Genomic DNA, 25,417 nt, shown 5'->3' on the forward strand with positions numbered 1-25,417 from the left:
TCAAGATACCCATATGCGCAAGTTGCTACAGAACTGCCACCTTCACTATAAAAGCTCCCGACACATTAGAGGACTGTGTTTTTACTCTGACTTTTTACACAACCCAAGGAGGTTAGCACACTTTAAAGGCAACAAGGCGTTTTATTGTTTATTATGAAAACAGACTGAGCTTGGCTAATGGTGACGCTAGCATGTGGTTAGAGACTGACTGATGACCACCAGGAACCTGACTTCTGCTTGTCACTGTGGGCTGATCTGACGCTTGATGGTACAACATGCATCTCCGGGGGGTGGGTGGGTGTGTGTGTGTGATCAGGGAACACAAAGCAGCAAATTCTAAGCAGGTGACTTTGCTACTTTCAGTGCTTCTGGTATAATAGTTGAAGTTAAAGAGGAAAGCTATTAGCGAAAATAAAATTAGGGACCGAGTTACCCATGGATTTCGTTCACTCACATTAGGACGGGTCCCTCCTTAGTGGAGGCCAATGGAAAAAGAGACTGGACCGTGGCTTGTGGCTACATGTTGGTCATTTTGAAAAACTCCAATGACGTTCTCCAATAACTTTATTATCTCGTTTCATGGTGACATACCATGCTTTTCACAGTGTTTAAATTTCCCATTTCCATAATTCAAACGCCAAAAGATTACTACACATTCCTTTACACAATCAAAAATAGGTTTACTGGAATGTTTTTAGTTCTAGCGGAAGGCAGCAACATTTACAATACAGCTTTTGTTACACCCACAAACATGTGGAAATTGCTTGCAAAGCAATTGTATTGTGAGAAGAATCTTGCAAATATTGATGGACTGGTTAAGCATCTCTTTTAAGCGTAACGATCTGGTTCTCTACATAGGCGTCCTGACCCCCAACTTACTGCAAGAATACAAGTCCTGATGCCATTAAAGCAACAGTATGAAATATCATTATCAGTGTTTAACTACAGACACAAATCACAAACTGGCAAGTATCTAATTTCAAATTAGATCCTTGGAATATGGCAAAATAGAGGCTGGTTGTCTTCGCCGTAAACATAATTATTAAAAGCACATTTTGCTAGAAGGGAAGAAAACAACGGACATTCTCAGTGCTCCAATTTGAAGTGATATTTGCCTCTTTGTTTCTTGAAAAAGTTTTGAAAGCTATATACATGGGTTTCATTTAAATTATGCAGCAATCTTTTATTATTATTATTATTGTCCCAGATTCTGTTTAATGAAGAGCTCTGTCATCAAATCAAGTGCGGTATTTCACAGCTATAAGAACTGCAAGAGAAAGAAATGGAAAAGGAACACGTCAAAATTAGATTCATTATGTCATGTTAGAAACAATATTCCTAAATGTAGCTGTGTCCACTTGTGGAAACAGGTAATGAGGACTGAACTGGGCTGAGATGAGAGCTAACAAATGGGAACGGAGAAGCAAAAATATCACAAAACAACCTACACCTCTAACGGTGGCATTTTGATCAAACAGATTATGGCATAACCTTAGCATACAGCTGCTATTTTAAAAATATGTAGTAATACAGCATATTAATAAGAAAGTATGCATATAACCTTAGTTTTTTGAAAAACATATATTAATAGGAAAAGACTTGAAGTTTACATAGTAGTTATATTAACAGTAGCTATCTCTGCGGTAAGATTACAGTTGAATTTTATTTTCTTGTTTATGCTATTCCACATTTTCCAAATTGTCCACTGAAAGGAGAAAATTCTGAGAGGTCCTAAATTGAATTACAGCAGACTGGAGGACAGAAGGGAGAGACAGGAGAGGGAAATCAGTTAACAACTGCTGGTGGTTTAGATTGCAGGCCCCAGGCCCTGGTCCTTTTCTGGCTAGCATTTGATTCAATAAACTCTTTATGAAAAGCTTTTGGCCGTGTAAGTTTTTTGTTTAACACATCTTTTCAGGAGCGGTATTCTATCTTCGAAGGAGCAGAAAAGGACGAGACTCCCTCAGGACGAGTGTGGCATCCAGAGCAGTGCCACTGTGACTTACTGGACCAAGGTGAGTGCCTCCTATTTGTCCCCTCCAAAGCCTTGGATTGTGCACCCTACACCCTGATTGGGCCAGCAAGGGTAATCCCTCAACAAAACATCCATAGGACGCTATCTGGGATGTGTGGTATTTGTGAGTTACTGAGGAGACACCCCTCAAGTCAGCTTTATTATTTTTGTTATTCACCAGTACGTGCATTGGTTTTTGAGGTGTTTTTTTTTTTGTGACATAAAACTGAGCTCATAGTGGCATCCTGTGGCTATTGGATGCAATTACAGTTAGGGTTTTCACTTTTGGTTGACTAAGGCTGTTAGCTTAGCTCTGAAATTAGATGAGGGTAATTTCCACTCCAAAGAAAAGAAACCACTGTTTCTCTGGCCCTCTCAGGGGTGTTTCCAGGTGACCAGAAATCTTTGCAGAAATGTCTGGACTTGTTGTCCAAGACATGTAGTGCCTCCCAGGGCACCCAACAGAACAGCATACCCCCAGTTTCAGGGTTAGAAGGAGTATTTGTGGCTTGTCTGGATGGTACACATAAGGGCTTGGTCACCCCGAACCTCGAGCCCCCCTGAATACCACGTGGTGCTCAGGCCCCTCTGAGACACGTGAGACAGTAGCGACAGACCCGTAGGAAGCAGCCCTCAGAAGCAGCCCATTTCAGACCCCAAACAGCTTCTCGGCCTCGGTCGATCAAGAACAAAACTTTGACTTCATGGGAAGTCAGAACCCCAAAACTTCCCCAGCCCCTCTTCGGGAACCCCGGCTGGTGCTACAAGTATAAGAAATATGGGGCGGAATCGTGTATGTTATCTAAAAGGGTTGACCTTACTAAAGCTGACAAGTCTTTGCAATTCCCTGAATAGGGCAGGCACTTGTGATTTGGCATAATTAAACTTTTTACAGTCAAAATCAGAGATTAAACATACTAAGCAATAACAAAGAAGTTTATTAATTGGAACCCCAGCTAATTATATATACACACAACTGGTCCCTCCTCTTGTGCCTTTTTTATAAAATGGACCAACTTAGCCAAAATCATTTAAAACTCTAATGGCCGTTAAGAAAAAACCTGAAGTCCACATCCAGGGCCCTCCCTTAAAGAGATAATTCCAAACCTCTCAGCGACATCAGAATGCATTCTTTGATTGACGTGCAGGAGCCTCCCCCCTTTGCACTCTGCAACTTGGGTAAGCCCTAAGAGGCCAGTGCTTACTTTTCAGCTGTCATTATAAGATTTCTAAGGATTGAGAATTCTAATGAATATGAAAAATGTTTTCAGTAAAAGAAGGCATAAGGTATGGAATGCATTTTTGAGAAAATTGTTTAAAAATGGTTTGTCCTAATAAGTTGGTTATTTCTAAATGAATATGAAGAGAAACTAAATTGGACAAGGTATGGTGAAGGTTTGTGGAAAAAGAATCTTGAGAAACTTTGTGTGGTAAAGTTAAATAAGACTAAAATAAATTTAAGTAAATAAATCCAAATAGCAAAAGTAAGCTGATTTAATATCAGAATTTGGGTTTCTCTCTATTATAAGGACAGTTTTCCTGTACTACTGGTATACTCTTAGTAAGAAATTATATATATTTTTTTAAAGCAAGGATTTTATGTTTTATTAAGATTATTTCCTATTCTCTGTAACATCAAGTCTTTGCTAAAAAGTAAACTGAGTCTTAATAGTAAGAGCTAAGTTTTGCTTATAACTACTTAATTTTCTGTATTTGCTTGCAAAGTCTTCAATTTGTCATCATGATTAAATAAATAAGTAGTTTCACAGTGACTTATGATCCTATTTGACCAAATGTTTTAAAACTTTTGACATGTTTGACAAATGTCCCCAAAATTTAAGTCTGAAAGTTAACTGAGATTTTTCAGGAGGATCTCAGAAACATTTCAAAGAAAAGTTCTCTCTCTTTATAAAAGGGGGAAATTAAACTAATTAGGCCTATTTGATATGCTAAAATTACATGGGGAGCACTGTCAAACAAAAAATAATTCTATCTGTATGTATATACTGTTATTAACATGAATGCTCTCAAAACTATATAAAATGTCTAAGAATCCACAATGCCCAGATATGTTTTCATTTGTAATTCTAGTCACTATCTTAAAAATGGCGTGTGTTGCAGAGAAAAGCAAATCTCTTTGTCAACTGTGTTGTAATCAGATCTTAACCCAGGTCAGTTTTAGTCTTTGTTATTCACAGATGGTCACTGTTTTACTCTGATGCTTTTTGCATGCATGTTTTAGCTTCAGAGAGATTCCTGGAAAAGACATCTCCAAAAGAGTTCTTTGCAGTCCCGCTGGGAAGGTTCTTTACAGAGACTTCTTGTGAAACCTGTGCCGCCAAGCGTGAGGGAGCTGACTCCTGGACGCCTGCTGCCCACTCAGAAGAGGCTAATCCACCTGAATGGGCCGGTACACCCTCTCTGACCTCAATCTTCGTCTGACCAGGAAGAGAAGCCGCTGACATCTCAAAGTAGACAGCTTCCGCCCAAGGTCTAAAACCAGGCCTGTATAAACCTGAAGTACTGAGCTGTACGGTACTGCTAATTGCTATACTTCTAATTGCTATAGAAACCTTGTCCTTCGGAGAACTGATAATTCTGGTCGTGCTATGCTGGTCAACTCCCTTGTGTTTTAGATTGCCTGTTTTAAGTCACTATTGTCATTAGAAGATGATAAGGATGTATATGTATACATTCATTGCAACTGTTACCCTTACTCAGGCATAGAAAGGTAACTCCTTACTCAGAATTTCCCTGTCCCTCACAACTGCTGGAAATCTCCCTTGAAAAGAGTATACCAAACCCACTCTTTTGGGAGAGCTTTTCTTCCATGGCGGGTGGGGTGTTGCATCTCATGAACACACACGTGAGAATCTATTCCCTTAGGAACCATCGCTAGTGACGCTGCTGCCTCCATTACAGCACAACAAAGAGCCCATCACAAAAGAGCCCATCAACTCCAGGACAGCGGACATGCTGTCTTCTCCATCCAGCCCTGCTGTTGGTGGTTTAGATTGCATGTCCCAGGACCTGGTCCTTTTGTGGCTAGCATTTGGCTCAATAAACCCTTTCCTTTTGAAAGGCTTTCAGGCATGCAAGTTTTTGTGTTTACCACCACCATGGTCAATTCTTGGTATTTGCAGTCGTTATGTTCTATAAAGTCATCACAAACACCAAACACTGAATTAGTGTTTACTAAACCATCAACACTAAACCACTGCTCATAGGAGAAACACAGGGTTAAATTCCCATGAGCCTCTGGGCACAGCCTTTTGTCAGCCAGTCAGTGTGTAACCTTGTGTTATGTGCGTTTCTGTTTACAGACGCCCATATTTAATACACAGTTGATGCGTTAGCATGAATGTCGTTGCCCATAGCACCATAAGGCCTGAAGGAAGCTTACCTAACGCATCTATTTTCTCCTCAAGGCACATCACAGCCTTCTTGCACTTAACAACACTAGATGGTGCTTCAGCACTGCACTTGGGACTGTTTGAAACCGTGAAATCACAACAAAATGCACAAAAGTGTGAAAAACAGGGCACTGAACGCTTTGAAGGACACTTGTTTATGAGAGTAGAAACAAGAAAGCAGAGCATAGCTTCATTAGACATCAGCTGGAAATGCGCTCATTAGGGACTCAAATGTTTCACCGGTCTGCACCCCTCTGCCAGGGACTGCCCAGCACCTCAGGATTACAAATCAGTGTGAGCTAGCGGGTGAATTCGCAAATCCGAACCCATAATATGGAGGAGGATCAACTCTGTTTCTCTGTAACAAAACTCTTTTCTGTGTAAAAAGAGAATATCACCATGGAAATTTTCAAATGGTTATTTTGCGACACTGTCCAAACCTCCATAAACATAGGTAAAGACGCCTTGGAGAAAAGCTGATGTTAAAATGACCGGACTTTACAAAGAACATGAAGTATGCTTTCATGACTGAAATCAACCTCAAGCCCAGAACAAAAACAAAACAAAAATTCTCCAGATGACAGTTTTTGTCTAGATTTGTCCAACATTATGAAACGCACGCTGCTAAACCTGAATGTTAATAATGAGTAGAAAATGAGTTTTATGGTCCTGGGTGCAATTATAGCCATATTTGGCCTCAAACAAATGACTCAGCCCTGCGTTTACATACAATTTAATAGTATTTTCAGAGACCTATAGATTCTACATTAAGAGCTGTTGACTCGAGTCAAAAATCATTCCTGAAGTCTGACAGTCATATTAGATGACATAAAAATGAATTAAAATGAACTCCGAAACAAATGATATTCCCCCAAATTAATAATCCAGTAAATACTTACTGATAATCACCAACAAAAGGACAGCGGCAACCAAAGCCATGATGGCTTTAATCTGTAACACACAAAAAGCATAAGAAAGTTGTATTAATCTTGATTCACGCGACTGTGTCTTGTGCTATTTACCACGTTACATTTACTCATCAGCGAACAAACAGGTTAATCCCTGGAAAGGTTTTCTACTTTTTTCTCATATGAACTTGCTGGCTATTGGTATCTTTTTGTTATAATCAGAGTTCCCCAAATCTGAGGGTTGTGCTTGCCTGGACTGTATTGTTCATGGCTGGACTGCACAGCTAATCATACCCATCAGAGCCGTCACGGGCCTGGACTCTTGTCTATGATTTCTCACACTTATTTCTAATACGAGACCAGGAAAAGTATGATATTTTACCAACTGTTAAAAAGCGTCAGGATATGATCAATAACCTCAGCACCCACTGCAAATGATTTAATACACACAGTTAAGGCAGCATTTTTCATAGCACTTATGTGTATTCTCAGAGTATGTGAGAATTCTGTTAGTTTTTACTCCCCTTACTTCTCGGCATTTTTATCTCCATTTTGGGGAAGAGAATTTAGATTCTTCATGAATAACCTTATGTAATAAAAAACTTGCCTAAGAGCATTCTGGGTGCCAGTTTTACAGTGGAGAGGAGAAACCTTCAGCTGCTTAATGTTTTAAGCTCCCATCATTTCTCTTTATAATATTGTCACACTCCTCATTTAATCCTAAAATGCATAAATTACAAACTGATTTGATTTTCCTGGTGAATTCAAATGAAAGTCTTATTTTCATCAGACATTTTCACAGCGAACTGATTAAAGATGGTTCATTCAGCAAAAAGGATACCGAGTTATTAAAAACACACGAAACATTCTGTGAGTATCACAAATAGCAACCAGAAGTAGCCAATGAAATGTTTCTAAAATAGAACTGCTGGTGACATTTTAGTGGCCTTACATTTATGACAAGAACAAAGTGACCAAGAGAATACAGGGAAGTTTTGCAATTTGGATAAACAAAAAATGCAGAGTCAGACTCAGACCAGATGGATAGAAGTCCACTTTCAGTAGCTGTCTGGGTCCACACAATTCTATAAATGATGAAGTATTTTAGGGATGACAAAGTGATTCAGAGGATATAGGGAAACTTTGTTGCTTTTTTTTAACCTGAAAGTAATTTCGAATTTTACAGTAATTTTCAACTTCACCCAAAACACGTGTCAATTTGCCATTACGATTATCTTTTTGTGGCTACGGGAATGGCTAACCTGTGGGGAGAGGAGGTGGATGGCTTAGGGACCTTTCATCCTTCCAAATTAGTCTATGAGATAGAAAACTTCTATAGACATACAAAGCTTGACTAAAATGTAAGGTTTATAATCTAAAGAACAAAGAATTTAAAATGAAAAGTTTAAATTCTAGACACGGGGAGCAATAAGACGTATTTCTTTCCTAAGTTCTATTTCTGAAAGCAAGAGGTTTCAACAGGTAGACAGACAAAAATAAGCAAATCCAAGGCAAATCTTGGAGGAAATCCTTAGTATATGTCAAAGTCAAATTTAGAAACTATAATTACTAAACTTGAAAATGAGAGATTAAAAATAATGAGTTTATGTCTAACATTTTCAACAATGCCAAAATGATACACAGAATCAGGAAGAAAAAGAAAAGATTTGCTCAAATGCCATAAAATTTGCTATAAAATCTTAAAAGAAACATTTTCTGTTTAATGATTAGGAGCCATACTTGATTTAAGAAGTAAATTCATTTCTATAAAATGTTTTGCAGGAATACATTAGTATATAATAACTCTCGTATTTTTCCTTGTTAAACATTTCTCTTATTTCTTATTTCTCTGAATAATGAGAGATAGTGGGATTTGTTTTTTCCTTAGCCACATTTGTCATAATGGATTCTGACATATAAACTGCTTTCTTTCCCCTTTTCAAAACTAAAAACAAACAAACATATTTTCCTCTAGCTTCCATTTATCTTTTTAACATCTCTATGTAATGCCATAGGCTGTTCCAAAAGTGCTTATAAGAAATTATAAGAAATTAATATTTCTTTTAAGTTTAGAGGTAACTGAATTACTAACAAAATGTGGATCTCTTTCTATGAAGAAATTCATGAAAACATCATTTTAGGCATCGTTTGATTCCTTCAGTTATTTCTGTCTCAAGAGTTACTAATTCATTCAACAAATATTTACGGTGTTGCTATGCTGGCCCGTTCAGAAGATACACTAAAAAGCAAGGCGGCCACAGTGTCTGTCCTCACAGAGATTATAATCTACAGGCCCTTTATGAATTCCTGTCTTTGAAGGTGCTCATCAACCCACCCAGTATCTTCTGATGTACTTACTTTGCATCCACGCCACCACATCTGCCTTCGAAGTTGTTTGGATCTGTTGCTAAAAGCAGTTGCATTATCCGATAAACTTTCTACATCACACAGAAGGAGAGAAGGATTAAATCACATCACAGGATTCTTTGGTCTAGTCACACAAAGAATACATTAATTTCTACTTCTGCAAATTTATTCCCCTTTAAACATGAAAGCAACATTTTCCCTTTCCTCTACCCACAAACTCTGGCATTCTGTATTTAAAAAAAAAAGGCAAAAAAATGGCTGCAGGTCAATTTGCTCAATCCATTTTGATAGTAAGATTAAGAGAAGTCTTCTCAGGGCCTCAACTCTTTCAAATAAACTTATGAATTCTGGTAACAAAATACTTTTAAAAATTCAAGTACTTGGCACATCTACAGAAAAAAAAATCACATGTGGAAAAGGTTAGATTCTTAGGAGACACCAAAAGTGACTGCTTTAGAAGCAAAACAATATGAATTTTAAAAGTGGTTAAATAAGTTTCCTTGGTTAAACAAGTCTGTCAAGGAATAATCAGATATTCAGCCATTCATCATTTAAACAATATTTGAGTATCTAGTATGTGCCAGGAACTTTTATAAATACAGAGACTAACATCTGTCAGTAAAGAAAGGTTACTAAGTTACCAGAGAAAGCATATGATAAAAGTATCAGATAACTTTGAAACAAGTGTTGAAAAGAAGTGAGATTATGAGAAATACAAAACACATCAACATAAGACAAAAGAAACAAATAACTCTAACTCTTCAACAACTGATCAATTAAAGAAAAAATGCAACAGTAAGATTCAAAGTAAAGAGAGCTCAAGTTAAAACATTAAAATCATAAAGTTAAAAAACAAATACCATTTCCTAAGTCAAGATTCCTAAACTTTGGCTAGAAAAGTAGAAGTAAATTATTAAAACATAGATTAGTAATGTCAAGAAATTTATGAAATATCCGTACCTGATTTGTCCTGTAGTTCATCTAGTCTCTCCCCTCTTTCAATTACCTTTGTAATATTTTCTTGCATGACATCAATAACTTCATCCACCTGATTCTGAACACTAGTTTAAAAATAAGATTAAAAAATTATTAATTGTTCTTTTGAGAATTTTATAAGTATTGGAACTTTCATTAGACATGATTGAAATAGCTCAGCAAAGTGGGGATAGAGGGAACATACCTCAAGGTAGTAAAGGCCATATTTGACAAACGCACAGCTAACATCATAAGCAATGGTGAAAAGGTGAAAGCTTTTAAGATCAGGAACAAGACAAGAATGTCCACTTTCACCACTGTTATTCAACATAGTATTGGAAGTCCTAGCCACAGCAATTGGACAAGAATAAGAAATAAAAGACATCCAAAATGGAAAGCAAGAAGTAAAATTTTCATTATTTGCATATATCATACCGTATAGACAGAACACTAAAGATTCCACCAAAATATTAGAATGAATGAATTCAGTAACGTAGCAGGATATAAAATTAGTATTCAGAAATCAGTTGCTTTTTTATATACCAATAACAAACTATCACAAAAAGAAACTAAGAAAACAATCCCATTTACAGTTACATCAAAAAGAATAAAATACCTACAAATAGATTTAACTAAGGAGGTAAAAGACTTAAACTTGGAAAACTATAAGACACTGAAGAAAGAAATTGAAGAAGATACAAATAAATGGAAGGACATACCATGCTCATGGATGGATAGAAAGAATTTAACATCGTTAAAATATCCATACTACTCAAAATAATCTACAGATTCAATGCAATCCCTATCAAAACAGCAATGGCATTTTTCATAGAACTAGGACAAATAATCCTAAAATTTATATGGAACCACAAAAGACCCCAAATACCCAAAGCAATCTTGAGAAAGAAGAACAAAATTGGAGGTATCATGCTATCTGATATTAAGCTACACCACAAGTCTATAGTAATCAAAACAGCATGGTACTGGAATAAAGACAGACACACAGATCCATGGAACAGAATAAAGAGCCCAGAAATAAACCCACAAACATATGGTCATTTAATCTATGACAAAGGAAGCAAGAATACCATGGGGTGGAGACAGTCTCTTTAATAAATGGTGTTGGGAACAGATGGACAGAAAAAAAAGGAAACTAAACCACTTTCTTACACCATGTACAAGAATAAAGTCACTTGATCAATGACTTAAATGTAAAACTTGAAACCATAAAACTACTAGAAGAAAACTCTGACATTGCTCTTACTAATATATACATATACATATTTTGATATGTCTCCTTGGGTAAGGAAAACACAAGAAAAAATAAATAAATGGGACTATATCAAATTAAAAAGTTTCTGCACAGTGAAGGAAACCATCAACAAAACGAAGACACCCTATTGAATGATAGAAGATATTCGCCAGTGATACATCAATAAGAGGTTAATATCCCAAATATATAAACAACTCCTAAAACTTAACACCAAAAAACCTAATAATCCAGTTAAGAAACGGATAGAGGACCTGAAGAGACATTTCTCCAAAGAGGACATACAGATGACCAATAGACATATGAAAAGATGCTCAACATCACTAATCATCAAAGAAATGCAAATTAAAATCACAATATCATTTCACACCTGTCAGAATGTTGATCATCAATAAACCAACAAACAAGTGTTGGTGAGGATGTGGAGGAAAGGGAACCCTTGTGCACTGTTTGTGGGAATGTAGACTGGTGCAGCCACTATGAAAAACAGTATGGAGGTTCCTCCAAAAATTAAAAATGGAACTACCCTATGACCCAGAAATTCCACTTCTGGGTATTTATCTAAAAAATTCAAAACACTTAATTTGAAAAGATGTACGTTCAGTGCCACATGATTTACAATTAGCCATGATCTGGAAGCAACCTAAGTGTCCATCAATAGACAAATGGATAAGGAAGAGGTGGTATATATACATATACAATGGAATATTACTCGGCCATAAAAAAGAAGAAATCTTGCCGTTTATGACAACATGGATAGACCTTGAGGGTATTATACTAAGTGAAATATGTCAGACAGAAAAAGACAAAAAACATATGACTTCACTTATATGTGGAATCTAAAAATCAAAATAAGTGAACAAACAAAACAGAAACAAATTCATAGAGACAGAGAACAAGTTGAAGGTTGCCAGATGGTAGGGAGGTTAGGGGAATGGGTGAAAAAGGTGAAGGGATTAAGAAGTACAAATTGCCCGTTAGGAAAATAGTCACAGAGATGTAAAGTAGAAAGCAGGGAAGATAGTCAGGAATGTTGTATTGTAATAACTGGCGTCACATGGGCACTAGACTTACTGTGATCGCTTTGTAATGTATATAAATGTCTAATCACTATGTTGTACGTCTGAAACTAATATAACATTGTATGACAACTGTAGTTGGAAAAAAACTTTCCTTAAAAATGATTTATTTTATTTTGCTCTTCTGCTCAAATAATTTGAGATGTTACATGTAAAAAAATGAAATATCTGTTATAATAATAAACATAAATCAGGAAATTTAGTCCTCAAAAAAAATAAGTAACTGAAAAAACAGTTATGGTCCTAGAATCTACAAACAAAAAGCTCCATGGATATAGACAGATTAATTGGAACAGAACTCATAAAATTCCAGATTAATTCATTCTAGATTATCATTAACCTAGGGGAAGTACCTCAACAATATGGCACGATTATGCCAACTAAATGGATTTGACATAAGGTAATCAAGTTAAGAAAAGCCAACAATCACGTATTGCATTTCCTTAGCTATCATTCAGAGGTAGCTTTGTGAAAATAACAAGAATTACTAGGTTTTTAAAACCCAGGAGTTATACTTTGTTTGCATCAGGGTTCAGCAAATTTTTTCTATAAAGGGCCAGTTAGATTATAGATAGTTTAGACTTTGTGGGCCATCGGGTCTCTGCACAACTACTCACATCTGCCATCGCAGTTTGAAAGCAGCCACAGACCATAAGAAAACAAATAGGCATGGCTGTGTTCCAATAAAACCTTACAGACAACAACAGGCGGCAGCCAGATTTGGCTCAGAGACTAGTTTGCCCATCCCTGGTCCACAGGAGATATGATAATCATTTAAACAAATGAGTATCTCGGAAACTTACTGCTTAATTTTATCATTTCTAGGTCCAAATCTTGGTCCAGATGGTCCCCTTCTGAAAACAAAATACCGGGTGCGTATTAACGAGAGGATTCAAAAACAAAAACAAAAACAGAAAACACACACACTCAATCAAGCTGAATTCTAAACATGGATCAGTCATTTGTAAGGCACCACATTTTATTGGTATTGATGGAACTGAATGATATGTAATCATGTCTGTACTTCATTGGTACTTAGTGCTGGCCCCAACTAACTGAATTCTTCTGAACGTTATTAACTTTCAGAGAAATTAGGGTTTATATAGTCCTCAGTTACACACAGGATGTTCTGATGATTAAACTTTGAAGTACCATAATAATTAAGGTAACAGTGAGTACGAATAGCTTTATAATCATTATAGAACACTAAACGTACAATTCACCTTGAATTTGGGCTATAACGAAATGCTGATTGTCAGGGATGGATACAGAGAAAAATCCATTCCAAACACTAATATTTTTAACATATGTTTCTTGATGATTCATCTTAAACTTACCAACATGGCTAAAGGGAAATGCATGAGTCTATTAAAACACCGACATTTCTCAAATTATTACTTCTCTATTATAGTTGAGCGCTATATCACATTTTAACCAATTTTAATATTCTAGAAATGAAAAGTTTTGGATATTTTAAGAAATTACCATTCTTCTGATGATAGAGAATAAGGTATAAACCATAAAACTCCAAAGCAAATAGGTTCTGTACCAATTAAACACTAACTCCCCGTTCTCCTCTCCTCTCAGTGTCCCCCACCCCTACCCCCCGCAACCTCCATTCTACTTTGTGTCTCCATGACTTTGACTACTTTAGGTACCTCGTATAAGTGGAATCGTGTGACATTTATCCTTTTGTAACCAGCTTTCACTTAGCATAACGTCTTCAAGGTTCATCCATGTTATAGCACACGTCAGAATTTCCTTCCTATTTAAGACTGAGGAACATTCCATTGTATGTTTATATAGCATTTTGTTTACCCACACTCATCTGTGATGAACACTTGGGTGGCTTCCAACTTTTGGCTATTGTGAAAATCGTTGCTTAGTTTTTAAAAATTATTTCAAGAATTTTATTTGGTTTCTCTCCCTTTCAACACAGACAAAACCATAGCGTGTGGAAGTTGCATTTTGAACAAGCGGCCCATTTTGTTGTCAGGCCTTTGGATGAGACATGCCATTACTTGGGAGTGGACCTCCAGTGGTAAGTGTTAGCTGGGAGAGTTAGTGTTTCCCACAAGAGTATCTAACCTACGTTCAGGTAATCATTTCATATAACCAAAGCATCTGGCCTTCTTTTCAATATTGAGTTCCTTTTTGACAGGTAGCTATTGCTGTAGCCTAAAGCTTTTCACAGTAATTGGCACTGTGAGCAGTTAGCTTTTTGACTCTGTAAATCTTGTCACCTACAGGAAATCTTCCCAATTCATCAACCTTCCTGAGAAAAATAATACTATTTTCTGTTATTGGATTTGTTTTCTATCCTATAGGCTCTTTTTGTCCATTGCTTCATGGCTATCAATTCTTTCTTATAAAATAGTTTTATCTGGGGAGAAAAAGTCTCTACAAAAAGTTTAAACATTACAACAAAGAGGGAGATAAATGTTTTCTCTTAGGCACTCCCCCCACCCACATCAATCTCCAGAGAAAACTCTGGCAACAATGTCATCCTTCCTGAGTTTGAAAATACAAACCTAGGTCTGTGCGGGAGTCCTTTCTAACCATAGCTGCAAAGAACTGATCAGGGCAACTAATTCTGACAACGTATCAAGGTGATTCAATGGGAAAGGACAATCTTTTCATCAAATGGCGGTGGAACAATCGGACAGCCCCCTCCACGGTTATCCTCAACCATATATACAAATTAACTTAAAATAGATTATAGGCCTAAATGGAAAAGCCAAAACTGTAAGACTCCTACAAGAAAACATAGGAGAAAATTTCAGTGACCTTGGATTTAGCAAAGATTTCTTAAAGAAGCAAACACAATAAAAGAAAATAATCAATTGATTTCATCAAAATCAAAACTTTGATTTTTCAAAAGATACTCATGAAAATGAAAAGATTTAAGTTATATTAACTGGGAGAAAATATTTGTAAAGCATATATCTGACAAAAAACTTGTATCTTGAATACATAAAGAACTCTTACAAATTAATAAGAAGACAAATTTAAACTTGGGCGAAACATTTTATCATGTAATTCATCAAAAAAGATATGGGGATGGAAAATATGCCTTAAAAAAACAGACGTTCAACATAATTTGTCGTTAGGGAAATGCAAATGAACACCGTAAGGCGATACCACTCCACACCCACAAGAATGGCTAAAATGAAAGAGTGACGAACGCAGGGCTGATAAGGAACTGGGGCACCGAGAGCTCTTTCGATGCTCGATGCTGGTGGGACACCACTCTGGAAAACAGCTGTAAACATCTATCAGCCATTCCACTCCTAAGGATTTATCTCAGAGCAGTGAAAGCACATGTTCACACAAAAACGTGTACGGAACTGTTTCTAGCAGCCTTATTTATACTAGAAGGAACACAGAACTGCAGCAAGTACCCATCCATTTACAAGTGAATGGTGAATGAACTGCAGTGCATTCATACAATGGAATACTTCTCGGAAAAAAAAGGAAACAAACTAATGATATGTGTGATACCATGGATGAATCTCAAAATAATTATGCAGGGTGAATTAAGCCAGTTTTTAAAAAAAGACATAATGTATAGTTCCATTTATAAAAAAAAAGTCTAGAAAATACAAACTGTAGTGATAGAAAGCAGGTCAGTGCTGCCTGGGCGTTGGGAGAATGACGGACTGCCAAGGGGCACAAGGAAACTTCGGAGGTGATGGCTATGTTCAGTATTTGATTTTGGTGATGATTTCACAGGTTTACAGTATGTATGTCAAAACTCATATTGTCCACTTTATATGCATTTTATTATATGTCAATTACATCCCAATAACGCTGTAAAAAAAACTTACAGAAAAAAGTCCTCTTCTTCATCTGAATCATCTTCCAAAAGATTTCTCTGTCAAAAAAAAAGAAGACAGAAAAAAAAAGACTTGAGTTTTCAGATTGAGAGGGCTTACAAACTATTAGGGAAGAGTAACAAGTTCTAATCTGGTGAAATTTCTTAACTCCAAGCTTCCAGAGGCGGGAAGAGGAATTACACGTGCTTCCTTGGAAGCTCAAAGACGTAGAACCACATTTGCAGACTTTCTGCAGAAAATGCTATTGTTACCAGAATCCCATGACTGACCACAGGGCAGAAGTCACTGAAGCGGGTGTGGGAGGGCGGAACTGGGGGCCATCAGGAAGGAGTGAGTCCTTTCTCCTTCCTCCTGCCCTCCCATCTCTCTATTCAGTATTCACTGAACAAATATGCTCGAGCATCTTCACATGCTAGGCACTGTTCTAACTACCAAGCACCACCTTTGAACAACACAGACAAGATCTGAGCTCTGACAGAAAAATATCTGATGGTGATAAATCCTATGCAGAGAATGAAAACAGTGATGAGACAGAAAGTGACAGGGTGGCTTAAATGAGACTAGGTTGTCATGGAAAATCACTTGCAAGAAGTGAAATTTAAGCTGAGACCCAAATGATAACAAAGAGCCCGAATAGTCCAGGGTGACGAGTCTTCTCTGCCAGCAGGGGGCCAGCTAGTGCCGAGAGCCGCGGTGTATCAGTCATAATCCGTGGGAACCGCTGGAGTTTTCCCGTAATAAACAAAAACTATACACGGGTAGAGTTCAAAAAATTCCAGGCAGTATCTGTTTACAAGAAATTCACCGAAAACCAATGTTAAATAAAAGATGGGAAAAAGAGGTAGAAAAGATACATCAGCAAACTCCAACAAAAAGAACGGGACAGTCAGCAATATTACTATTTTAAAGCTTAAGCTTCTGAACGTACCCTTTCACTTTTCACAGAACCAGTGACATCATCATCATTTAGGTGGCGCTTGAACTTGGGAGGCATATTTTTTGCTCTAGAAGTACTCTTTTACTTGCCAGCAGAATAAGTGCTCACCACCTTAAAGAGAAAATAGATTACATCAGATATGACACATGTGGGTATAAGGCAAAGCACTTACAACAACAGAGTACAGGCCCTGTACGATGGGGCTGCCTTCACTTCTCTGACTTCCACTACTCCCTTCTCACTTGCTCCACTCCAGGGACGGTGCACGGCCTCCATGCCAGGCTTCAATACAGGAGAAATCATGAAAGCCATGAGAAAACGGATGTAACTTTCTTAGGACATGTGAAGGGAATCAGTGACGAAGTCTTTATAAAATGAAAGAGAAGACTGTATGAGCAGGAAAGGGGAAAAACAGCACTGCTTCCCTGAAAAGGAGACATTAAATGCTTTAGGACTTTAACTCGGAGTTAGAAGACAGCGAAACACTTCCAGTTCTCACTTGTAGTTAGTTGCTGGAACAGTGATTCAGGGTCCTCATCTGTAAAATAATGCTTTCTAGGTTTCTGCCTGGAATTAGGATGGTCTAATCAAATACATGCAAAAAAATTCTGTGAACTGTAACGTCCTTTGCTGAAGCATAGCATTAAGTGTTCCAAGAAAAGGGATCTTGGGTAAGTATTGTTCAACAAAGCTAGTTTTTTCCCCCCTACAGAAAGTCTCACAGCCTTTTATATGCAAATACGCAATTGCGGATTTTCCAGGAAAATGCTTGAGTACGCAACATGCTCAGCTTTTCTGGAGAAAAAGCTGACATATGCAAACATGAGTGTTCAATGTCTTGGACTGGAAGACGGAGGAATAACAAGAATAGCTAAGGTATGCCCAGCCCAGTGTTTTACTGTGTGCTGGCACTGTGCTCAGTGATTTATATGCATTTCCTTTTCCTTCTCTGAAATACTAGAAAACTAAGAGAAAGCTAAGTCTTAGTAAACATAAGTAACTAACAGCGTCAGTCACTCTGCTCATTGAAATAGCAGAAACACAGGCCCAAATTAATCAATGGCTGTGCACGATCTGTTGTAACAGTTACTCAATTAGTTGCCCATCAGGTTACACAGTTCTGTTCTAGAAAGAGCATTTCCCTGTAACAACCCAGCAGCCCTCTTTCGTCTTCCACAAGAAACTGAGGACACTCTTTACATTCGATATAGACATCAGTTTGTTGGTTAATGTTATACACTAAATAAATAAATAAATAAACAAGCCCAGAATACAGTTTCATAAACCAAATAAAAGTTATAGTTTAAGTTGGCTTCCTGTCAAGACAAATTGATAAGAAATCAATTTTCTTTGATAAGAAATACTTCCAAACCAGAAACGTAACCACATGTAACAAAAACCAAATTCTTGTAACAGTTCTAGTTCTTCATTCCACAATTTCTGTCGCATACACCTGGCCCATTTTATTCCTCAAACTTTGGTGTCAGAATAATTCATTCATGCAGAAATGTTACAGAACGCATGGAAAAACAAACGATACTGGAAGCAACTGAAGAACTTGAGCTTTTCTTTTAATTACGTCTGTATTTTATTTACATGTTAAACCCTACAAAGGGGCTGACTCAACATTCCAAAGCAAATGACAGGCAGACTTACATAGTATCTCTTTATGAAATACACAGTGAAGCTACTAACTTAATGATGAGCAAGCCCGATATTCAGGTCCCATAGCCCAAGGAAGGCAAGACCCCAGTGTCTGACAAACAGAAAAACCACCAGCAAAGCAGCAGACAGATTAATTAGGCATCATGCACCACAGGGCAATTGGTGGTATTTGTACCAGACAACTCGCAGGAAAAAACCATGCTTAGAAATTAGACTTATCCATGTTCCACCTAAGATTTCTCCTGCAACAAAATACACATGCATTCAGGTCTCTGTGCCTCGGTATGTATGTAAATAAGCGTCTTCATGATGTATTTCAACATTGAAGGTATAACGCCAACGCACAATTCACTTTAAAAAGTGTCACCACCGTAGGCTTCTTATTGCCATCCTCGTATGTTTACAGTTTCCTGTATTTTTTGAAGCGGTGGTGCGTTCCCTGTTCAGTGGCTTTACACGTGATACACTTCTAACCTGTTGTTTAATAAAGGTTGGCTTCTGTTTTACTTTACGCAAAAAAAAAACACAACACACAAACAAATAAACACACAAAAACCCTGCGTATTTCACTTCCCAAAAAGCTTGGCTCCGGGCAGCGGCTTCCCTGTTCCCCGCCTCGCCGCCCTGACCCCTCGCCCTCATCGCCCGTCAGCAGCTGGGGCGGGTGCAGACTCGGGGCAGCGAGCGCCCCCTACCGGGTACGGCCTGAAGACGTTATCGCCAAGGCCGTCCGAGCGCGAACACTGCCCCACCTGCCGGTCACCGTGAGCGCCGCGGGCCGGCGTTCGCACCCGGGCCCTTTAAACACCGGGACCGAGCCCCTCCCGCCAGCAGCTCCGTCGCCTCCCACGGTCCGTCTGTCGCACCAGGTCGGCCCCTAACTCGGTCCTTTCTGCCCCCCGAGACCCACTCCCACCGGGCTGCCTCCGCGTCCACCCTCGGCCCTGCTCTCCCGTCGCCCGGAGCCCCCTCCATCCCGTTCCTCTCCCCCCAACCGCCCCCCATCCGCACGCCCAGCAGTCGCCCTTCCTCACTGCACCCCCGGCCGCTGCCCACCGGGGCTCCCTCCCCGGCCCCCGACGCCGGTCTTGCAGGCCGACGCGGGCGGTGGGGAGCAGGGGCGTCGTCTCCGTTTCCGTCCTCCTCGCATCCCCCCCTCCACGGGAACAGGCGGGCGCCCATACCTGAGGCTCCCGGGGAGCTCCGGGCAGCTCTCGGGGCGGGGGGCGCTGGGCGGCCGGGAGGAGGAGGAGGGAGGCGGGGAGCCGAGCCAGTGGGCGCCCACCCGGCGTCGGCCGCTCCGCCGCAGCTGCGCCCCCGCTCATCGAGCCGATCGGCGCTCCGCGGCCGGCGCCAGGCAGAGGGGGCGGGACCAGGCCGGGCGATCGCCGAAGGAGTCGATGCCGCCCCTGCGCGCGCTCGCCCCGAGCGGGCCCGGCGGGCGCGGAGCTTAGATCAGGATTCCCAGGGTTACGTTGTGCTTGTGATCTAGGGAGCGGTTTCCGAGGTCGCCTTCCGCCCCGGGCGGCCGCGGAGGGCTTCAGGGGAGGTGGAGGGAGCTCAGAGAAGTCGCTCGGGACTGGGCTGGTGAGACCTTAGCAGGTGCTGTGTGCGCGGTCCATCCCCGGCCAAGGAAGCCGAGGAGGAAAAACGGGGTCTGGGCGGGTGGGGGTTCGAAGCCGGAGGACCGGCTTCCGAACGTCTACGGTTTTTACCCGAAGAAGGGAGATGTGTGTGACCCCTTGTTGATGGAATCGGAGTTGGATGGCTCCTCATTTTAGACATTAGGAATCTCTGATCCAGAAAGATTTACTTGAGAGGTTGCACAGCTAGTTCGGGACGAGGACCTTGTTCTTTCCCCTGTACCCTTTAGAGTTCGCACTCACAATACCTAGGTCCAGACACTAGGCAGTCACCCGAGCCTTCAGGTTGCAGGTGGGAAATCACCCTTGCAAACGCATTCCACTGTTCAACACTCTCTCCCCCCTTCAAGTTAGCACAGTAAGTTGCAGTAGCTGGGCATCGTAATTCAAAAGGTTTCTATTTATCCATTCCTCCCACACACGCCCCAGCTGGATTGTTGCACTCATTTTTGTTTCCCCTGTGATTTATTTGCTACACGTCTTTTTTACTTAGTATCTATGGGTCCTGTTTGTTGATACAGTGTTTTAACTTAGTGTATATTTAAGCCAAACACACACTAAATTGAAAGATACTTTGGTTAGGGCAGGACTCTCAAGTTAATTTCATAGTTGAATCACCTGAAAAGCCTTAGAAAACGACTGGGGCCCAGGCACTATTCTGAAATTGATTTAATTGGCCTGGGATGTTAATTGAAGCATCTGAAAGCCTGGTGTTTAGAATCACTTCCTCTCAGAGTCGACTACTCAGGCCCAGGCTGACTTGGAGTGAGAGGGCCCACCTAGGAGGAAAGCTGCTTACAGCTTCTATCCCTGGGCTTGATGGGGAGACTACCCCAGACTCCATGCGTGACTCGGAAGTTATTTGTTTTGTCTACAGTTGATTTTAACATCTGTATATCGCTTTTTGTGGGGTGCTTCGCTGCTTTGGTGCCGTAGCCAATTAGAGCTTTAGCCAATTACAGCCTCAGCCCTTCTTACACGAAAATTTAAGGCATTATGAGTCTTGAGCTCTACGGGCATGTCATCGCATAGCTTCTGTGAATAAACCATTTTTTTTTAACCGTAATTCTTTAGTTCTGCCAACCATTTTGGTAAATTGGTTAGAGGAAGGCTAATGTGAGCTCCGCCCCCTTTAATTACCTGAACAAAGTCCCTTTGACAATGCCCAACATTTCTGAAAGCTTAGAAAATGGCATTTCATAGTTAATATACATCAGATAAAACAGTAAGCCTGAAAGAATATAAGCAACACCAGACTTAGAGTCAGAACAGGGTTTCAGTATCACCAACCTGCATTATTTATTCTTGGAGGACAGCAAACAGTGTTTACCATTTTATATCCACAGACTTTGACAGAACACCTGTCACATATCTGATGGATGACTCTATTCACTTTGAAGTAGCACCCAAGATTAATGTCACCATCTTCAGCATGAAATTAAAGTTGTACCTTGCGTGGAATACCAAAATGATTTTTCTTAAATGCTGTTCTAAACTCCCTTTTTCGGTGGTAGAAAAATATGATGGGCTGAGGAGAGATACTGTGTTTCCCAGAAAATAAGACCTAACTGAAAAATAAGCCCTAGCATGATTTTTCAGAATGACATCCCCTGAACATAAGCCATTATGTGTCTTTTCGGGCAAAACTTAATATAAGACCCAGTTTTATTTTGGGGGGAACACGGTAACATTCAATACAGTGGGATACATGATATGTTTGCAGTAGATGTGCTCTGTGCTAGAGCCTAGGAGAAAAACAGCTTGTTTTCCAAGGTTTTTTCCCTTTTCCTGCAGAGGAACTTAATTTAGAATTAAATGATGGAGAAAATGCTGTACTGTTTCCCAGTATCCAGGTTGCAAAAAACAAAACCAGGATTTGGAAGGAGGCCTGGGACCCTTATACAGGGGCTGATGCCACAGGCAGGAGACATTGCTCTTGGTGCCATTCTCTCATCTCTCCTGGCTTTCTAGTTTTCAAATTGTTACTGTCCACTGGCCCAAAGGCAAACAACTTGCCAGGTATGCCACACCATCAGTTTTTCCCTATAAAATGATATAAATGCTTAACAGTCCTTGGACCTAAGGAAACTAGTGTGTCTGCAGGTGTCCAGGGACAGAGTAGGAAACTACCGAACAAAGAGAAGCCTGGGAATCAGATATAACACTCAGAGGAGGCATAGCTGAATTCACTTAGTCATATATAACTTTTTCATTTATTTTTGATGAATTACAGTTTTACCTCAATTATGTGTGTGTTTGTGTGCGTGTGTCCAGCCTAATGTCAGCTGGAGAATTACTGCTCAGGTCAATACCTTTAAGAAAGGTTTGATGCCAGCTCCTAAAAGGGTACAACATTATCCTTGGATGTCATGTCTGCCTTCCATTATTCCAAGACAGAGGAAACCATTAATTTCTTCTTAAATGTGGAAAACAAACCCATGTGCAAAGAAGACTTCCGGTATGAAATAGTTTCCAGCATAATATAAACCACTCACTGTACACCAAGAAGAGATTCCCTTTAAACAGTGTTCTATCCCACTTATGAAGCGTCTTCCCTCATATCTTGGACCACTAATTCCAATTGGATACCACCGACAGAATTTGAGAAGGGTGGGAGCCCTTAGGATAGGCATGCAGGGTGGGGAGACTGGCGTTTAGCTCTGGCTTTGGGTTTTTGCTAGTGTAATGACCTCTGAATTCCTCTCAAGCAACAGTTCTACAAATGATGCCTTTCTCCTTCCCTGTTTCTTTCTATAGATTTCCCCAGTCATCCAGAGGCCAATGTGAAAGCCATTTTGAGTCCCTGTCTTTTATTCCCTATATACAATCAATCATGAAATGCTTCAGTTCTTCCTGAGAACATCAGTCCTTTCCAGCTGTGACCCTGGTTCTCTACTGGTTCTCTTCCTGTGCCATGACAGGTTTAATCTAAATACTGGGAATAGATGACTTCTCAGAACCTGACCTTCACCTCAGTTTCTAGTTTTCTGCCGCTCTCCCGCTGTGATCTGCCCCACCACACTCCCTCTCATGGTTTATGCTCTGTATTAGTTTTCTATTGCTACTGTAGCAAGTTACTCAAAACTTAGTAACTTAATACAAATTTGTTACCTTCGTTTATGGAGATCAGAAGCCTGACAAGGTCTCATTGAACTAAAATCAAGGTATCTAAGGGCTGTATTCCTTCTGCAGGCTCCAGGGGAGGATCTGTTTCCTTCACTTTCCTGGTTTCTAGAGGCTGGAAGGCACTTTCCTTGGCTCACGGCCCCCTCCTCCATCTTCAAAGCCAGCCCTTCTCCTGCCACCCCTTCTCTGGTTCTCCTTCTGCCTCCCTCTTCCACTTTTAAGGACCCTTGTGATGACAATGGGCTCACGTGAATCATCGAGACTAGTCAGCTGCTACGCAACCTTAACTCCCCTTTGCCACGTAACCTAACTTGTTAACGAGTTCTGTGGATCATAACGTGAGCATGTTTGGGGGAATGTTATTCTGCCTACCACATGCTCTTTCCCATCTTCTGTCCCCCAAACTGAGAAATGCTTTCAATGATTTATTCTTCATTTTACAATTATCTTAGCAACAATCTATTAATTGAATATTATTATCAAAAAAACCTTATGTTTCAATTAAGTAAGGGTAACTGCAAATTATACATCCAGAGGTCTGGATTTGTAGTTTAAGGAAAAAAAACCCCACAGTATTGAATGGCTTTATCTAAACTCAGTTTGCATTTTAAATCATACCGGTAACCACTCCAGGAATCCTAATAAAACAGAGCACTGTGATATCTAATTGGCTTAAATTAACGATATTAATGATAACATACCTATTAATTATATCTCATAGTCAAACCTTGGGAGAAATGTTTCACATATAAGTATTTTAAAAGACAGAGTCTAATGTTATTTCTCAAGTATTTCTGCAATTTAAATGTTCATTGGATTGTATAAACCCTTGGGGCGAGAGGGCAGAGGCTGTTTGTTTCTTTGGGATTAAGTAGCACTTCGAGCACAAAGTGTCCTCAGCTCTGGAAAGTGCGTTTTGAAAGAACCACCTCTCACCCATCAGGAACCCTGCATGACGTAGTGGCTGCCGCCACCTCAGAGGTCCCTGCCAGTTCTTATCTTGGGTGGACAGGAAATAATGTGAAGGCAGCAGGTGGAACTTGAAAATATTTTCTTTGCTGTTACTTCTAGAGGGTTTTTGGAGTAATCTTTTAAAACTATGGCATGGGAACTAGATCCATTGTGATATCTCTCAAATCATATTTTAAAACTGGTTCTCCAAGTGTGGTCCCTGGGCCAACATTGTCGATAGTACCTGGGAACTTGCTAGAAGTGCAAATCCTTGGGCCCCCTGTAGACTGGATGAATCAGACACGCTGGGGATGGGGCTCAGCCATCCGCTTTAATAAGCCCTCCAGCTGATTCTGATGCATGCCAAGCTCTGAGAACTACTCGTTTAAACCAAAGTTTAAGTCTGCTTTAACCTGTTCAACCATTGGCTGTCTACTCGGCTGTCTCTGCAGACGGGGTCTGTGACAGCCCAGACGACAGATGCTGAATTCGGAGCCTCGCTGCTCTCCCCAGGCCACGCGTGCCTCCTGCGACTTAGAGCGCTGTGAATTTAGTCTTTTTAAAAACAGTGGTCTTCACGGGAACGTCCTTAGGATATGAGGATAAGATGCGCATCTGACAGTACAGCATGTTCATTATACACATAAGATAAGCAGAGTAACTACTTATCGATGACATCAGGATGACAGCCGAAGGTGGCAGATTATCAAAATGGGTCTTACGTTTTACATCCTGTGCTCTAAGGGGAGGAGAAAAAGAGGAGACACCCCTGCATCCCTAGTAGTTCTTCTTTTCCTTTGAGTTTTCATGTTATTACATTAATAGTGGACCCCTGTATTCTGCTATAGAAAAAGTGCAGTCCAGTGCCATTCTCCAAAGTAAACCTGAATTATACGGGTAAAGTGGTTAAACTAAGGCGGGGATGGGGCGAGAGATGCAGAAGATAAATGGCTAGGATGGGCAGTTTTCTTGTGCTGTGGACAGAATGTCCTCATTCCTTACCTTACTTCCTTCTACAGGTTCTCTTCTCAGGAGGCCCTCCAGGGCGCCCCGCAGCCGCGCTCAGCCCCTGTGTGGCTCATGATCAGAACTGGCGGAGAGGCCGGCTCGGAAACGATGCGAACACAGAGCCCGGGAAGGCTGCGCGCTCTCAGCCGCCGCTGGAAAGCCCAGCTCTGAGACCGCTGCCTTCCCCCTGCGCGCTGACCGGAGCCTAAGGTCCGGGCTACGGGC

At 40.2% G+C, this 25,417-nt stretch overlaps 2 protein-coding genes across 5 annotated transcripts in view; one reads left to right on the forward strand and one right to left on the reverse strand.

The window, feature by feature from the left end:
- MYOCOS (myocilin opposite strand) overlaps window positions 1–4,515 on the forward strand; it is a 40,915-nt gene extending 36,400 nt beyond the window's left edge. Inside the window, exons 2-3 of the mRNA XM_074322367.1 lie at window positions 1,919–2,015; window positions 4,257–4,515. Of these exons, the coding sequence (XP_074178468.1) occupies window positions 1,919–2,015; window positions 4,257–4,439 (280 nt within the window). The 3' untranslated portion in view covers window positions 4,440–4,515. The remainder of the gene's footprint in view (window positions 1–1,918; window positions 2,016–4,256) is intronic.
- Window positions 547–25,326, reverse strand: VAMP4 (vesicle associated membrane protein 4). 4 transcript variants are annotated; one of them, XM_019713660.2, is made up of 8 exons: window positions 25,187–25,326; window positions 16,791–16,910; window positions 15,854–15,900; window positions 12,830–12,880; window positions 9,663–9,763; window positions 8,694–8,773; window positions 6,327–6,378; window positions 547–1,267 (listed from the first exon to the last, which is right to left on the reverse strand). In XM_019713660.2, the coding sequence occupies exons 2-8, from the start codon at window positions 16,854–16,856 to the stop codon at window positions 1,239–1,241; spliced, it is 426 nt and encodes a 141-aa protein (XP_019569219.1). In that variant the 5' UTR covers window positions 16,857–16,910; window positions 25,187–25,326; the 3' UTR covers window positions 547–1,238. The 4 variants fall into 4 exon arrangements, with proteins under 4 accessions (XP_019569219.1, XP_074178465.1, XP_074178467.1 ...); XM_074322364.1 differs by lacking the exon at window positions 25,187–25,326 and adding an exon at window positions 19,649–19,813; XM_074322366.1 differs by lacking the exon at window positions 12,830–12,880.
- Window positions 25,327–25,417: the final 91 nt, after the last annotated feature.

Source organism: Rhinolophus sinicus, linkage group LG17 (assembly GCF_036562045.2).
Source record: "Rhinolophus sinicus isolate RSC01 linkage group LG17, ASM3656204v1, whole genome shotgun sequence".
NCBI lineage: Eukaryota > Metazoa > Chordata > Mammalia > Chiroptera > Rhinolophidae > Rhinolophus > Rhinolophus sinicus.

Coding starts and splice junctions, on each gene's coding strand:
- VAMP4 (XM_019713660.2), bottom strand. CDS start 16,856: ATGCCTCCCAAGTTCAAGCGCCACCTAAATGATGATGATGTCACTGGT. Junction 9,764..12,829: donor AGAAATGATAAAATTAAGCA/GTAAGTTTCCGA, acceptor TTTTTAAACTAG/TGTTCAGAATCAGGTGGATG. Junction 1,268..6,326: donor CCTTTTGTTGGTGATTATCA/GTAAGTATTTAC, acceptor TTTCTCTTGCAG/TTCTTATAGCTGTGAAATAC.